Source organism: Sturnus vulgaris, chromosome 1 (assembly GCF_052056855.1).
Source record: "Sturnus vulgaris isolate bStuVul1 chromosome 1, bStuVul1.hap1, whole genome shotgun sequence".
Classification (NCBI taxonomy): Eukaryota; Metazoa; Chordata; class Aves; order Passeriformes; family Sturnidae; genus Sturnus; species Sturnus vulgaris.
The window spans coordinates 58249497-58264146 of NC_142243.1; the positions used below are offsets into that span (position 1 = coordinate 58249497).

Sequence of the window (14650 nt, forward strand, 5' to 3'; positions counted from 1 at the left end):
AAGAAGAAAATCTTCTCCCTTTCTGGACACTTACTGTATTTAGTGTCCAAGGATCCCAAATCCTCTAGGGGTATCACCCAAATCTCACAGCATCCAGCAGAGAGAAGACAACTTTACAGAACAGGATACAGCTAGTATGTGGGACTTGCCCTAAATCAGAGGCAATCAGTGACAAATTTAGAGCTGAATCTACATTCTCTTGGCATACAAACCCCCATCTTCATGGAAAGACCACCCATTTCTCTGTACCACAAAACAATGAGGCGCAAATAATAAGTCCAGTTTTGATATAAAGATCTATAAAGCAGGCAGGGAAAGCAAGGCATAGCACAGTGACAACAGAATATACATGGAAAAAATAAAATGTCAGCACAACTTACAGGAGCTGCATTGTTTTTCACTGTCACACTTGGAGTCGTGGCTCGTAGCGCCCCACTCACGCCATGGTAGTACTTGAAGCAGATCTTTGTTTCAGCTAAAAAAAAACCCAAAAGAGATATTTAGGATTAGAAAAACTGCCAGGGATAATCTGCATGATCAGCTGCAGCTCACAGGCACAAGGCTGACAAGCAGTTAAATTGCAAATGGCTCATTCTGGCTGGATGGCACAACAGGATACCTCCTACCTCTGATTTTCCCCTTTGCCAGGGTGAAATTTAGAGTTCAGTTCATTGATTTAAAGCAGTTAAAATCCAAACCTCTTCTGAGTAGAAGTTACCACAGATGACCTTACAGCACCTGTTTATCACCCTTTAGGAAGAAAAAACTTAAGGACATATAAATCTTCCTTGTTCAGACATACCAAGCACTAATGTGCAGAGAAATTGAGGAGCTTCTTAGGACAAGAGTGCATAGCTGCTCATTGACAGATTACAGTGTGCCAATTTGTTCTGGCCTTGGTCAGGGCAAGGACGTAGAACTCCACAGATTAACTGCTCTTCCAGTTACTACATTAAAGCATTCTCAGGAACAGCAGAGTACCACCAGACTCTGCCTTAGTGTATTTACACTGACTTCTAAAGATTTAAATGAGGTGAGTAACACAGGAAAGGTCATGATTTTTGACACTCATAGTGCTGCTTTTTGCAACACGCATTGACATTCAAATAAATAATATTGAGGGAAACTCATCTCAATAACTATATCGAGGCACAGAAGTGAAAACAGCTTCTTGTTAATCAGCCCCTCACAACCCACTTTCTTGTGTGCTACAAGAAGGAAAGAGTTCCAGCCAGCTTCTGTGTTGGTCTGTGACTACAAACAGATGCAAAGTGCTGCTGTTTGCCTACCTGCCTGGAACTGGTGACTTGCTGGAGCTCATCCTGGCCAGCTGGCTGGCATGCAAGAATTTTCTTCCACAGTAAACTAGATGTGAACTGGCCTGGTAGGTGCCTACGTACAGTCAGGACCCAGCAATTATGCAGTGCTACATATGTAACAGGTATGTTTGTGGGATCTGAAAAAATGCCTGTTTAAATAAAAGCAGCTTTCACATCTTCTAGTTTTAATTGTATAATGACATGGAAATGTTCATCTGTTCCAAGATTTTCCTTAAGACCTTGCTTTGCAGCTGCAGCTGTAGCTCAAGGAAAACACCAGCCTTTGCTGGCAGAGCCACAAAAACACTCACTGTAACTACAGTGCCTATGTATGAAAACAATAAAAAATGCCATTTACCTGTTTTAACATACAAATTGCATTGCAGTTTTAATACCAGTAACAAACTTACTCAATTCACTGCAGCTGTAACAAAAAATGTTAAGAGCTGAGACTGCAACCATAGATTATGATGCTGTGACCTGCTGTTTGTAGATCCAAGAAACAATCATGTAGCACTCCAGGTGGAAGCAAAACTTGGGACATGAAAAGTGGTGAAGACCCTCAAAACCGCAGGACTGAATTGCTTAACCTGATACCTGCACAGGAGGATAACTGGAAAGAGAAATCCTGGTATTTTTTGAAAGGCAAAATAATTCTAGAAGTGTAAAGCCTGCCCAACTTTCACATGTCACTTGGGAAATGAAAAGCAAAGAGGTGATGTTCCCAAGTAGTTCGAGCATTACTTGCTTTCAGGTGGCTTCCCAGTCCTCTAGCCTCAGGAGTGCTGCAGTAACGTGCAGTCCATCAATGAGAAGCACAGTGCCAATGCACTTAATCTGTCACCATATTTCCCATCCCCACAGCCTTTTCTTCACCAGATGACCAGGTGCACATTTCTGCTCATACAGTGAAAATACAGCTTTTCCCACTATATCTACAATGTGTACGTGTCCCATTTACTTCATATCATTCCACAAGAACTGGAACAGAACACAGAGTCCTTTAGCACCTCCATGAGGGGCTGTGGGGCCCATCCTGGGGTTGAATTCATAACCATACCCCCAAATGAAATTCTGCAACTTCAAGAGATTTACTTGAGATGCCAGTGCAGCTGAGCAAGCGACCCTGTTTTTGCACCTGGGAGCAGCAGTTGTTTTCCTTTTGGCAGCAACAAAAGCTGGATGAGCCTGTGGGACAGAAAAACTGCAAGTCCAGATTGTATTTTCATGTTGTAATTTTCTCTACAGGACTTTTAACAGCTCAGCAGCTAACTCATTTACTTGCTGAGAGGACAGCAAAAGCTGAAGATATCACAATAGCTAAAACATGCAGTTCTCACCAATTATTCAAATCTTAATTTTCTTCTCCCCTGGAGATTTTTAGCTACAGTTTGCATGGAACATTGAGAGCTTGAATAAAGAGAAGTCTTTTTAAAAATAAAAAAAAATTAACTTTTATAGTTATTAAAACATAACTTCAGGTATTAGCTTGTATGACAATGTTCAGACCCCAAGGCAGGAAATCTTGTAGTAGGTTGACAAGTAGGAAATCAGTTACCATGTGCATCAGGAAAATTTTAAAAGAATCCATTTAATTCAACTAAAAGTATTAGAGAGAATAGAAGGAGAAAATATATCCATATGTAGTTAATCTGGGTACTAGTACCACTTTCAAGGACAAAGAATAACTAAGATGACTGATTATGTGTTTGGAAAGAGCTTTGTGGTTATTACAGGTTCCTCTCAGTTTCACATTACTATTTCTAATTTAATTTGCAGCCAAGCTGCCCACATACAGGTGCAAACCACAAGAAAGCAACTCAAGAGAGATGCAAGTGTCACAACCCAATCCAAAACAGTGGCAGAGCTGGAGCCATCAAGCAGTGGTAGAGATGGTGATTAATGAACATCAAAGGTTTCATTCAGAGAACAGATCTGAGAGAAAATGTCTTATAGAGGCCTTCATAGGTTGAGAAATTGCTCTAGAAGCTTCAGGGGAACAACATTTTCTTTTTTCTAGATTCCTCCATCCCCCTTCTGCTCATATTGTTTTCAGATTGAAAATATTATGCAAATGTCTATTTTCAATGGAGAGATGAAACTTTAGCAAGTATAAAGCTTACAAAATTATATACAATTTCTTTATGTGTAAAAGTACCATTAGGATCCTGTCGGTCTTTTTTTGGCCATGAACCATTCTTTCCAAATAACATTGTTGGTGCCACGATTTTCATTGCAACAGAGTCCTAACATTTTAATCCATCTGAAGATTGCTCTTGCATTCCTGAATCACCTCTGAGACATTTCCAAAACAGATGCAGAAACCTGTGGGCTTGGTACCACTGCCTCTGCAGATGAACAGAAAGCACTGGAAGTATTGGTAAGGCACTGATGTAAATTAACCATAATATTATCCAGCTGGCATCTGTAAATAGTATGTAATTAACAAAGACTGTTTGGATAGTATTGTAGATTAGCTTGTTCTGAAATAAAGGAGATGATTTAACTCTGTCCTGCTGCCCTAGCTACGTGGCAGAGTGCACAGGTCAGGAGCAGGTGTTGTCCAGTTAACTCCCAGTTATAAATAAATGTGTGACATTGTTATTTTCATCTCTAATTATTTAGAGATCACTCGACCCAACAATGAAGTCATGATGTTAAAGTCAGGAAATAATGAGGTTAAATTCTTCTTTCAATTAACAAAAATGTCAGTGAAACTGGTAAATCTTCCAAGAGATGAGATGCCTAAAGATGCTTGGAAATAGTCATGCCTGTGGCAACTACCAAACAACTCAGCAATTCACAAAGAAAAAGAACAAAACAGCATTGTACTCCCTTTACACCAGGCTTGGTATCTTCATTTGTGCCACTTTTGGAGTAATGGAGTAATTTGCTTCACAGTGGCTGGTATGGGGCTATGTTTCGGATTTGTGCTGAACACAGGGTTGATAATATAAAGATGTTTTTGTTGTTGCTGAGCAGGGTTCACAAAGAGCCAAGGACTTTTCTGGTTTTTGTACTGCCATACTGAGGATTAGATTGGGTGTGCATAGAAAAGAGGGAAGAGACACACCTGGGACAGGTGACCCAAACAGACCAAAGGACATCACACTCAGTATATAAAGTGGGGGAAGTGGATGAAAGAAGGGGGATATTTGGAGTGATGGTGTTTGTCTTCCCAAGCAGCCAAGCAGCACGTGATGGGGCCCTGCTCCCCTGGAAATGGTTGAACACCTGCCTGCCCAAGGGAAATGGTGATAGAATTCCCTGCTTTGCTTTGTTCATGTGCACAGCTTTTGTTTTCTCTACTAACACTCTTTATCGCAGCCCACGAGTTTTCTGGCTTTTACCCTTCTAATTCTCTTCCCAATCCCACCGGCAGGGGAGTGAACAAGCAGCTCTGTGGGACATGGCTGCTAGCTGGCATTATACACTGGCTGTGTTACAGCCATCTGCTGCATTGGTATAAATAAGAAAATCCCCAGTTGTATGCTCAGATTCACCACTATAACTATTACAGATGCACAAAAAATACAGCTGCCCCAAAGGAAAGCCCTCAAGGCATAGCAAGGCAAGATAATCTGAACCAGGCAACAGGAGGGGTGATTCTGTTTTCCTCCTGGCACCAAGCACCTGTGTGGGCCACACAGGTTACAAGGAAGGGAGGGGAACTGAGATGTACTTCATCTGTGGGTGCCACAGAGACCACTCCCTATTCAGAGGAAAGCACTGAGAAGTTTGACTTTTGCCAGAGAAATTTTGCCATGGGGCTTCATACCTCTAACAAGACAAAAAAAGTTAATCTCACAAAAATTATTTCACTATCCAAGCCCTGAGTTATCTCAGTTACCAAAACAGTTTTGCAAATTAACTGGAACATAAACTTACCAGCTGAACATTACTCAGGTGATAGTTTACACTGCCTCTGCAACCACCCAGCCCCTGAAAACACCTGATTTCTTATAAAATTGAAGTGAGAGGAGATAAAATCTAGTAGGGTCTGTTAATGAATTGCAATTGGAGGTATCGAAGGTAGAAAGTCTCCAAGAGGTCTCCTAGTTCCCATCATCCAGTCACTTTTCTGTCAGTTTTATTTGTCCTATCGATTCATTTGATACCCTTTCCCTTTAAAATACTTCCACTCCTACTCATCTTCTTCATTCCTTCAGAGTTGTCAAAACTGCCCTAAATGTCTTCTCAAAAGTTCACTTGATCTTATAAATAATCCTCTGTTCCTTGCTTACTAAGGTCAACCTGATCTCAGAGGCTTAGTTTTCACTTAAAGGTGGATTTATTTCTTAAAATATAAAAAAGGCTCTGCCAAGATTACACAGTTTCTCTTGTTGAACTAAAAAAACTCCAGAACACACTATTGAGTATTTTAAGAAAAATATTCTTTTCAAGGAAAATATATTCTTTGGGGGAGGCAGGAAGCATCATCTGGTGTTTGCTAGGAGTGTGAGATGCACCTGGGGCACTTCAACAAGCTTGTTGTGATTTACTCCTGTGGCACTTTTTGTTTCAATTAAATAGCTGAGGTGACTAGGCATTAGGTAGGCATTTCTCACGCTGTAAAAACCTCTCAGGGAAGGTTAATGCCAGTCTTAAAAACTGAGTCATTTTTGATCAATTCAATCTATTACTAAAAGAGCTGTTGTTGCTCTTTTGAGCAAACATTGCGCAAAAAAAAATGAAAGGTGTCAAAACCAGTAATGAAAAGGTAGCTGTCTCTGATAAGTGGTTGGGAACCAAGTGAACCAAATCAGACAGCAAAGCAATTAAGTTATGAGTCATAAAGTTTTCCCTAGAGAGGAGCCAAAAGTAGAATAAACAAATATCTGATGCTGTGCTATAATCAAATCGCTGTGGGACCATCCTGAATTAAAGTAGCCATGGTGATCTCTAGAAGCGGAGACAGCTTCTGTTAGACAGAAGGCTATGAGTCAATGGAGGGGGAGAACTGTTTGAATACAATGGGGAAACTGGAAGAGGCATATGAAAAAAAGTGGACAAGGAATTACAATGGGAAGTCAAAACAGAGAGAGATTAAAGGCAGTTTATATGCAGAACTAAGTGACTAAGCAATGTGCTTGAGGGGAAGAGAGGACTGAGATTATTAAAAAATCACTGCACAGAATGGGACAGGGCAGAAAGCAGAGATACAACTGTGTAAACAAGACTAGAAGACACTAAAAGAAAAGAAAGCAGGGAAAAAGGAAACAAAGGAAGGTAAGGTAGGCAGGGAAAGAATAAGAAAGTCAAAGCTGAAGAAGAAATAAAAAGTCACTGAGACCTTCAGGCAGCATGGAGCAGCACAATGGATAAACTGTATCAGCAGCTACGTGTGAAACCTGGTGAACACACCATGTCCACCTCTCATGCCTGACATCCCTTCTCTACCTGCTGCTGCCTCCTGTGCCCATCTCCTCTTCATGACTGTCACTGGAAGTGTAGAGAGCAGGAAGATTGTGCAACACAGAGGTGAAACCCAGCGTTCCTGCAGCAGCATGAGCCTTTCCCTAAGCATCAATAGTTTTTAGATAAATGTAGGTACCTTCTCACAATATTTTTCCTACCCTGTCAGCAAAGAATTAATACTCATAATGAAGATAAAAGGTAAAGTTACTACTGATAGATCTAATTTGTAGTTAGAATGTTGATACACGGTACTGTTTATTTCCACCATGTAGGCCTGCTGCTGCTTCATGCAAACAATGGCTCTTATTTCTCGTGCTCTACCAGAAAAACTGCCTGTTCCAGACACTGGCTGTCTCCAACATGCAATGGTGACACTACAGCCATCAAGCTGGTTTGCTACTCAGCTGCCTACGGACCATGTATTTCCTTAAGCTGTAGACTGCATCTGCTCACAATATTTGTTTAGCATCACAACCACCTATGGCTTTCCGAAAGCGCCTCAGTTTTTAGACAACTAACAGTTCAGTAACCAAACAAGGTCTAAACAGATGTGTTTCTTTAATCCCTGTTGCAGAATTTCTTCCAATTTTCTGATGACTTTTTCCTTGCTCTGCTCTAAAATGTGCACTAACACTTAACAGGATTCTTTGGAAAAACTGCAAGACTTGAGATTTTATAGTCTCACCTTTTAGATAACTATAAAGTCTCCCAGTAAGAAAGAAGTATCCGGAGCCAGAATTAAAGCTGATCAGTATATATCAGAAATTTGAGGCACAAATATTTGCAAGGAAACTCTAATAGTTAAAAAATCAGTAGTAGAACACTCAGAAAATTTCTAATCAAGTTTTACTTAAGCCAAAAATCCACACTTCTCAAGATACAGAAATGCACAGTTAGAGCATTCAAATAATCTTAATTCTAAATCAATAATATATTACAGTATTTGTAGTTGTAACTGATATTTGAGGAACAGATAAGATCTTAATATTTTCTTTTATCCTCACAAGTTTTTGCACAGACTGTTCCTTCCCAAGGGTTGCACACTGAGGGCTGGAGTTATCTCCTTTATAACAGGAGAGCTGATTATTATCATTTATTATATCATTGGTTCTTTGTTCCATTGATCTGCAGATACTCTCCCCTATTGACTTTCACTTTTTATTTTCTTTGCTTGATAATTTGATTCAGCAGCTACTTGCCATGACAACAGTAGTAGGGGAAATTACTACACTAATAACAAATCCGTAGTCACAAATCTTCATATTCAGTGGTCCAATCTCCTCTGTCCTAACTTCACCTGTTTGAGCCCTCAGTGTTGCATGCTCCATACTATACTGATTTTGAGTCTAGCTTTGTACAATCCACCTCTATTACTATGCTGTTCATAGGAAGTGACATGTATCTGCTTACCCCTGACTGCACTGGGAAGATTTTCAGGTGTGGACTCCTGAGCCCAAGACAAAATCTTTATTTTTGTGAAAATAAAGGCATCTAGGAGTTTCTACTGCAGGACAGATACAAAGTGGCTCTGTAAACTGCTATTCAGGGAAAATATACAGATCTAATTTCAATAGACTGCTGGTTATGTGCTGCCCTGATAAAAGCTGTCATATTGGCAAGACTCATTACTAAACAGTGCTAACAGCTGGAAAGGATGTGTGCTTATATATTTCAGCACTTTTATGTATTTCTCCATAGAGGCAGTACATCTAGCATCACTGATTATGAAAGTTGTTTGACTTTTTTCATTATAAACCTTGTTTTCAGATGATTCTACATTTTCAAATACACATACATTTGGAATAAAAATTTGTGCGCTGGATGTTCATCTCGTATCCACAGAAAGGCACAGCAAAAAATTTCATCTAGAAATTTGTAGCTGAGGATAAGGAAAAAACATGGTGTTTTTACCCATGAAATATTACTGAATTTTATGCCCCAAGTTAATATGTGCTTAATATAGTGACTTCTGCTCCATATCTCCTTGTGTTCTTGTAAAAGTACATTAAAATTCATCTAGCTTATAAGCCTCTCTAAAAAATTCAGTTTGATATGCTCATTTGAGATATCTTTGATTTTACCATCTAAATGCCCAGGAAATCCTAGCTGTGCTGAGCATGTTCCAAACTGGCAGTAAAACAGGATTTTTCTGCAATACAGATCTAAGTTTCCCCTGGCTGTGCCCCATCTGGAAGCAGGAGAGCTGCATCTCTGGGTATCTCCCCAGTATCCAAGTAGCATAAAAGAGGAGAATATGAATCCACTCTCAATTTGCACCCCTTGAAGGAAGAGACAGAGGTGGCTAGGGGTATTATGAGCATAGGGTGGGAAACAGGAACAAGGACAAAACCAGGTAAAATGGTGAAGAAAAAACCACTGTGATTTGTGGTGCTCACAGGCCTGAGTAGAGAAAGATCTGAGGGGAGCAGGTAGCAGAGCACTGTTTCAGTCTTGCTAGAACAAATGAGCTCTGCCAGCTGCCTTCACAGTAGGAACACAATGCATGTACAGAGGCTCTTGTATTCAAGCTCCCAGCTAAGTAACTACAGGAGGATGGCAATGGGATCTAAGGCCAGTCTGCTGGCTAATTCTCTCTAGACAGGCAGGAGTTGGAATGCATTAAAATGTGCAGCTGTCCAGCATCCTTCATGATAGTCGAGTTCATCATGGACAGGGGTCTGTACCATCAAGCACCCAGTAAACCTGGCATTTAGATTGACAACTGGAGTCGAGGCAGGTTGAGTGAGGCAGAGTAGATCAAGTCAAAGCTTCCACAGATAGCCACCACAAGAAAGGTCAATGGAAGGATGCCAGTGCCCACACAGTAGTTAAAGATACTGAATGTCTATAATGAAAAGCTGTCTTAGCCCTTTTGTAGCTGTGACGTTTGTGTTAGCACATGTTCTGCAACTATTACCTCAGTTCTCAAATTTTATTGTGCAATGAGAGTAGTGAACTTGAAATTTTTTGCTCAGACAGTTCACAATCTTGAAAATAATAATTTCCTCCTAAAATTATCTTCAGATGGGGAGTGGGGTAGGGGACTAGGAGCAGAAAAAGACAAGGACACAGCCTGACCATTGCTGATACTGAGTCATCCGTCATCCCATTTAAACCAACAGAACTATTTCTTTCATATTCATAAGGATTCAGCAGGATTCAGCCCAGAAGAGGCATGAATTTAATCTATTTATTTACAGTTAACCCAACAGTGATATCTATCTGCTCTGCCTTTGTGGACCGTTAGACACCAGTTTAGGTGAATGAGAGTTGGGAATGGGAGGGTTGTAACAACATACCTGTCTTTCATCAGGAGAAGGAAAGGCTCTATGAGAAATACATTTTAGTCATTGCAAACAGCAAATTACAAGGGCTGAACTAAGACTGAGATTTTAATGAAATTCTGTAGCCTACAGGCGTCTAATGTTTTTATGTAAATCAGTTTAAGGATGACTTTTTCATCATAAGCATTAACAAGCAAGCAACTTATTTGAGAAAAACTTGTGATTATCAAAGTACTTTAACTGTGTGATTGTTGAATCCATATTAACTGAATAACACACCTAAAGTTTGCTCTCTGGTCCTCAGCACTCATGCATGTTGCATGAAAACCAACATTGCAGGCAAAATCTAACACATGGTACATCTTATTTGAGGGAGATGATTTAAAAATTACTTCTGAAATGCAACAATTACAACAGACTAAGTTTTTAAACAACACTTTTGTTTTAAAATGGCTCATCTTCTTGGTTACAATGGACTCAACAGTTCTTTATCAAATTGAATAGTAGCCTGTCTTAGGTGGCAATACAGGATGTGACCAAAAGTATGTATTCTATGACCATCTGTTGAAAACAGGTGGGGCAGTGATCCTCATCTCTGTGGGAGATATTCTCTGCTAATGGGCCATCTATTAAAACCAGGTGGGGCAGTCATCCTTATCTTTTCCACAACCCATCCTTCCTCTAGGAGGATATTATCTGTTAATGGACCATTGATTTCCACTGCATGACTGATAAGATTACATCATCCCATTGGGAGATGCCCCAGCCAGGGGCAGGAGCCAAGCCTTTCCTACCTAGATAAAAACTGAAATCTGGAACACCAAGGCAGCCCTTTCCACTGGATCCCAGAGGAAAGTCGGACCATTTCCACATCATCGCTGGATCTTCAAAGGAAAACTGCACCTTCTACAGGAGCACTGCTTCAACTGAACCGCATCTGTCATCCAGGAGGACTGCAGCCACCATTTATACGGACTGCTACCAACACCCTGACTGACAGGGTGTCAGGTTGTATTTCTGACTGTGTTGGTGGTTGTTTCTTTCATATTATTGCATGTATTTTATTTTTTCTCTTTTCTCCTATTAAATTGTATTTCTGACTTGAAGTCTCTCACTGGTTTTGCTTTCAAACCCGTACATACACAAAAAATCTCTATGCCTTGAGTACACTGGAAATGAGCCCTTTCTGCCTCCCATGCAGAAAGCCATCTATTTCACTGTAGTAGTGTCCCTTTAGCTACGTTAGAGTCACTGACATATTCAGGAAAATAATCTGAACTGGAAATATAGTGTCTGTGTTTTAATTTACACCAATATATATTAAACCACAAGAGAGACAGAAAATGAGTATACACTGACACCCTGAGTTTTGTTCTGAGTGTCATCAGAGGCGCTGTGAAGGTGACTTAGAGATGGCAAAAGTATAAACTCTGTACAGTAATGCACAGCTCCACAAAAGAGGAGTGATGGGCAGAGCTGGGGACCTCTCCCCTCTCTTCACTTGGATGTGCAGCCACTGGGGTGCCCCAGATGAAGCAAGCTCTTATCAATGGCCCCTATTGTAATATATCCCTTAGGCTTTCAGGTTTTATGTCTGCCTTAAGTTAACTGCCTCATAGAGGAGATGCCTGTGAATCATCAGCTTTTTGCTTTTATCAGGGCAATTGTAGTTTAAAGTCTTAATTAAATACGTATGACTGGATGATGCCTTCAGGCACAGCCGTGAGCAAGAGATAATGCACAAACATCAGAAGCCAAGTGCCTCAAACACGGCCCTCACCACCACAACATGTTTTCATTCTCCTTGATCTCAAAACATGGACATACCTTTGGATTTATAGAAGCAGAAAATTATATTGGCTTTATGATCAACAATTAGTATTTAGGGAGACATAAAGCACACAACTTTACCCCATGATTGCTTTGTGATGGCACAGGACAACAAGAAAAGGGATACCTTGCACCTCCAAACCTGGCCAATTAGGGAGGAAATCATGGACGATTCATCTTTTCATTTACATCAGCATCACCTGCTATGGCACTTGTTGAGCTGGTCTTTAATTTCAGTCTGAGAAGCATAACTGAATTTCACCTTAGAAACAGAATATTCCCTTGAGTCAGTCTTTCTTTTTTTCCCCTAAGAAAGTAACCTTTGAAGACCAGTGCCAAAAAAAAAACATCCTAGTGTTCACCATACCCCCAGCTCCTCTGACACATTACCTCCTTTCTCATTACTCTGCCAACTCTGCCAGTCAGAAGCTCTAGCAATTCACATTTCTCAGATCTGCTCGGTCACTATAAGAATGCTTTAGAACAACAGTTTGTTTTTATCAGCCAGACCATGCAATATTAAAACTCAGTGTTCTCGCTGATTGGGAGTTATTACAGTCAGTCAAGCATGTGCCAAGCAGTATACAAAGAGAGTCTGGCAATCAAGTCCTTAAGCAACAAGACCTGAATGTTACCTAGAAAAAATCCTTTGCACTTGATGTAAAAGAGAATCCAAGACCTTAGCACTATTACCTGCAATACCATAATAAGGGCTGGTTTTCTATTTTAACACCCTTATCATAATTCAATATGCACACATTCCTTGTCTCTACTCATATCTAAATACATTTTTAGCCTAATATTTCCATGAAAATGAAGCAAAAAAAGGGCCAATTTAAGATGATGGTGGAATGAACATTCAAAATACTTGTAGAAACAGATTTCTAATGCTCAAATGGTTTCAGTTACCCACTACACTAAGCACGTTATTCTTCTCTGCTGCTTCTAATCATCAAATTAAAGAACTAATTTTGAGTGACTAAGAGAATTAGGCATCATACAACAAAGACTGTTCATTGCTGTCATAGTACAAACACACTAATACAAGTGAAAGAAGTCATCAAAACACTCCTTTTGATTGAAATAAGAGCTCAGAGAGAAGAATAAGAAGAAATATTGTGATATTCTCTTAGATAGGTGGTAATGGTTTATGTGTACCATGAAGGACGTGATAGCAAGTATGACAATTCATACTCTTCCCTTTCCGGACTCTAACTCAGAGCAGAACTACCCGCAGACTGTTTTGGAAGAGAATAATTTTTAAAATACAGAAGACCAAAATGAAGGCCAGTAGCTCAGGCTGTGGCATTAAAGTCAAGGCAAATGTACAACAAAGCAACAAAAAGGAAGGCATGCACATCTTCCTTCATCTTGGAATTATCTGGTCTTATTTGCAAGGCATGTAACAGGTCTACTCAGTGTGAGGTGAAATGAGGACAGTTGCACCTGAGTTTTGGCACTGTAACTCTACTGAAGGCAGAAGACAGTCAAAGCATGATAACAGTGCAGTGGAGCCTGACATCTCTGGCACACCAGGTCCTGGTTTCACCATCGTGAAAACATTTTATTCCTTTCTACATTACCTTCTTCCTTCTTTGCAGAAAGGAAATGAACAGCAACAAACAATATCTAATTTTAACACTAAATACTTCCTACTTTATTAAATACGGGATGAGATTAACAGCCCTGTATTGTAATTACCCAGTGACCAAAATTTCCCAAAGTTCAGTTGTTCTGAAAAAAAGTGTGCTTTGAGGTTTTTTTCTTAGTACACTAAAGACTTACCTACGTAGGTCTTGTAAGCATTAATTAAACAGAAGAAAATAGACTTCTGTGTCTTCACAACACAGAGCCCTTCTCCTGTTTACACAGCTGAACCATTTATAATTAATTGAGTTCACCCACTCAGCATCATGAGCCTTGAATAAAAGTTTCATGCCAGCTATGCTGCTGAGGTATGGGTATTTTCCCTCTGTTCTCCTTTTAGCTTTTTTTTTGCTTTACAACAGAGCCTATCTTCCTTCCATTTGCTGAGAAACCACTGGTAGAGAAAGCACGGTCACATCCTTTGGTTCTCACAGAGCCTTGTGAGCCATGACACTGGTTGGTGAAAAAAAGTCAGTGTGATGCTTTTGCAAATGCTGTGTAAATATGCATCTAGGTATAGTGGACAAAAACCTCGCCTTATTTCTTTAAAACGATGCTTAAGATCGCCCACATGTGGCTGCTCCCCCTTTCAGACAACTCCTTTTCACAAGGGCTTTGATTAGGTGCTGCTGCTATGGTGCCTATTGTTAATTTACCTGGGAATTTATAAGACAAAGCACAAATTATCAAGACGGAAAAGATCAAAAGGCTGCCAGGAATGAGGTATTATACCTATCATTACTTCTCAATTTAGAGCTCCCTCTGCAATCTCCTATTTCAACATTACTTTTTTTCTTTTCTAAAATACCAAGTTCTGTTCACCATTTATTTACAGTCAAATAGTTAGGGAAGAAAATTGCTGTAGTCACAAAATGAAAGGCGATGTTTTAAAGTCCAGCAATTCCAAAAGTATCTCACTTGATACTGGTAGAAAGAAGGGGCTACAAATGGGTTACAGGAGATTGAAGGTCAAGATAAAATACCCTGACCATAAAAAGATCAGTGAATCTAATGCTGAGCACATTGGATGAGTGCATTTGTTTTCAAGTGCAATAAAAATAGGGAACTGTAGGGGGAAAGTTGCTATAAAATAGATGCTGCATTTATGCAGGTTAAAAATTTACTATCTTCTAACATATGTTGGATTAAAAA

At 39.9% G+C, this 14650-nt stretch overlaps 1 protein-coding gene across 8 annotated transcripts in view; it reads right to left on the bottom strand.

Moving 5' to 3' along the window:
* The window catches only part of HECW1 (HECT, C2 and WW domain containing E3 ubiquitin protein ligase 1), a 253483-nt gene that overhangs the window by 120157 nt on the left and 118676 nt on the right, over positions 1-14650 (bottom strand). For all 8 annotated transcript variants that reach the window (XM_088167564.1, XM_088167559.1, XM_088167554.1 and 5 more), the window contains one exon: positions 381-475. In XM_088167564.1, the coding sequence (XP_088023690.1) occupies positions 381-475 (95 nt within the window). The remainder of the gene's footprint in view (positions 1-380; positions 476-14650) is intronic.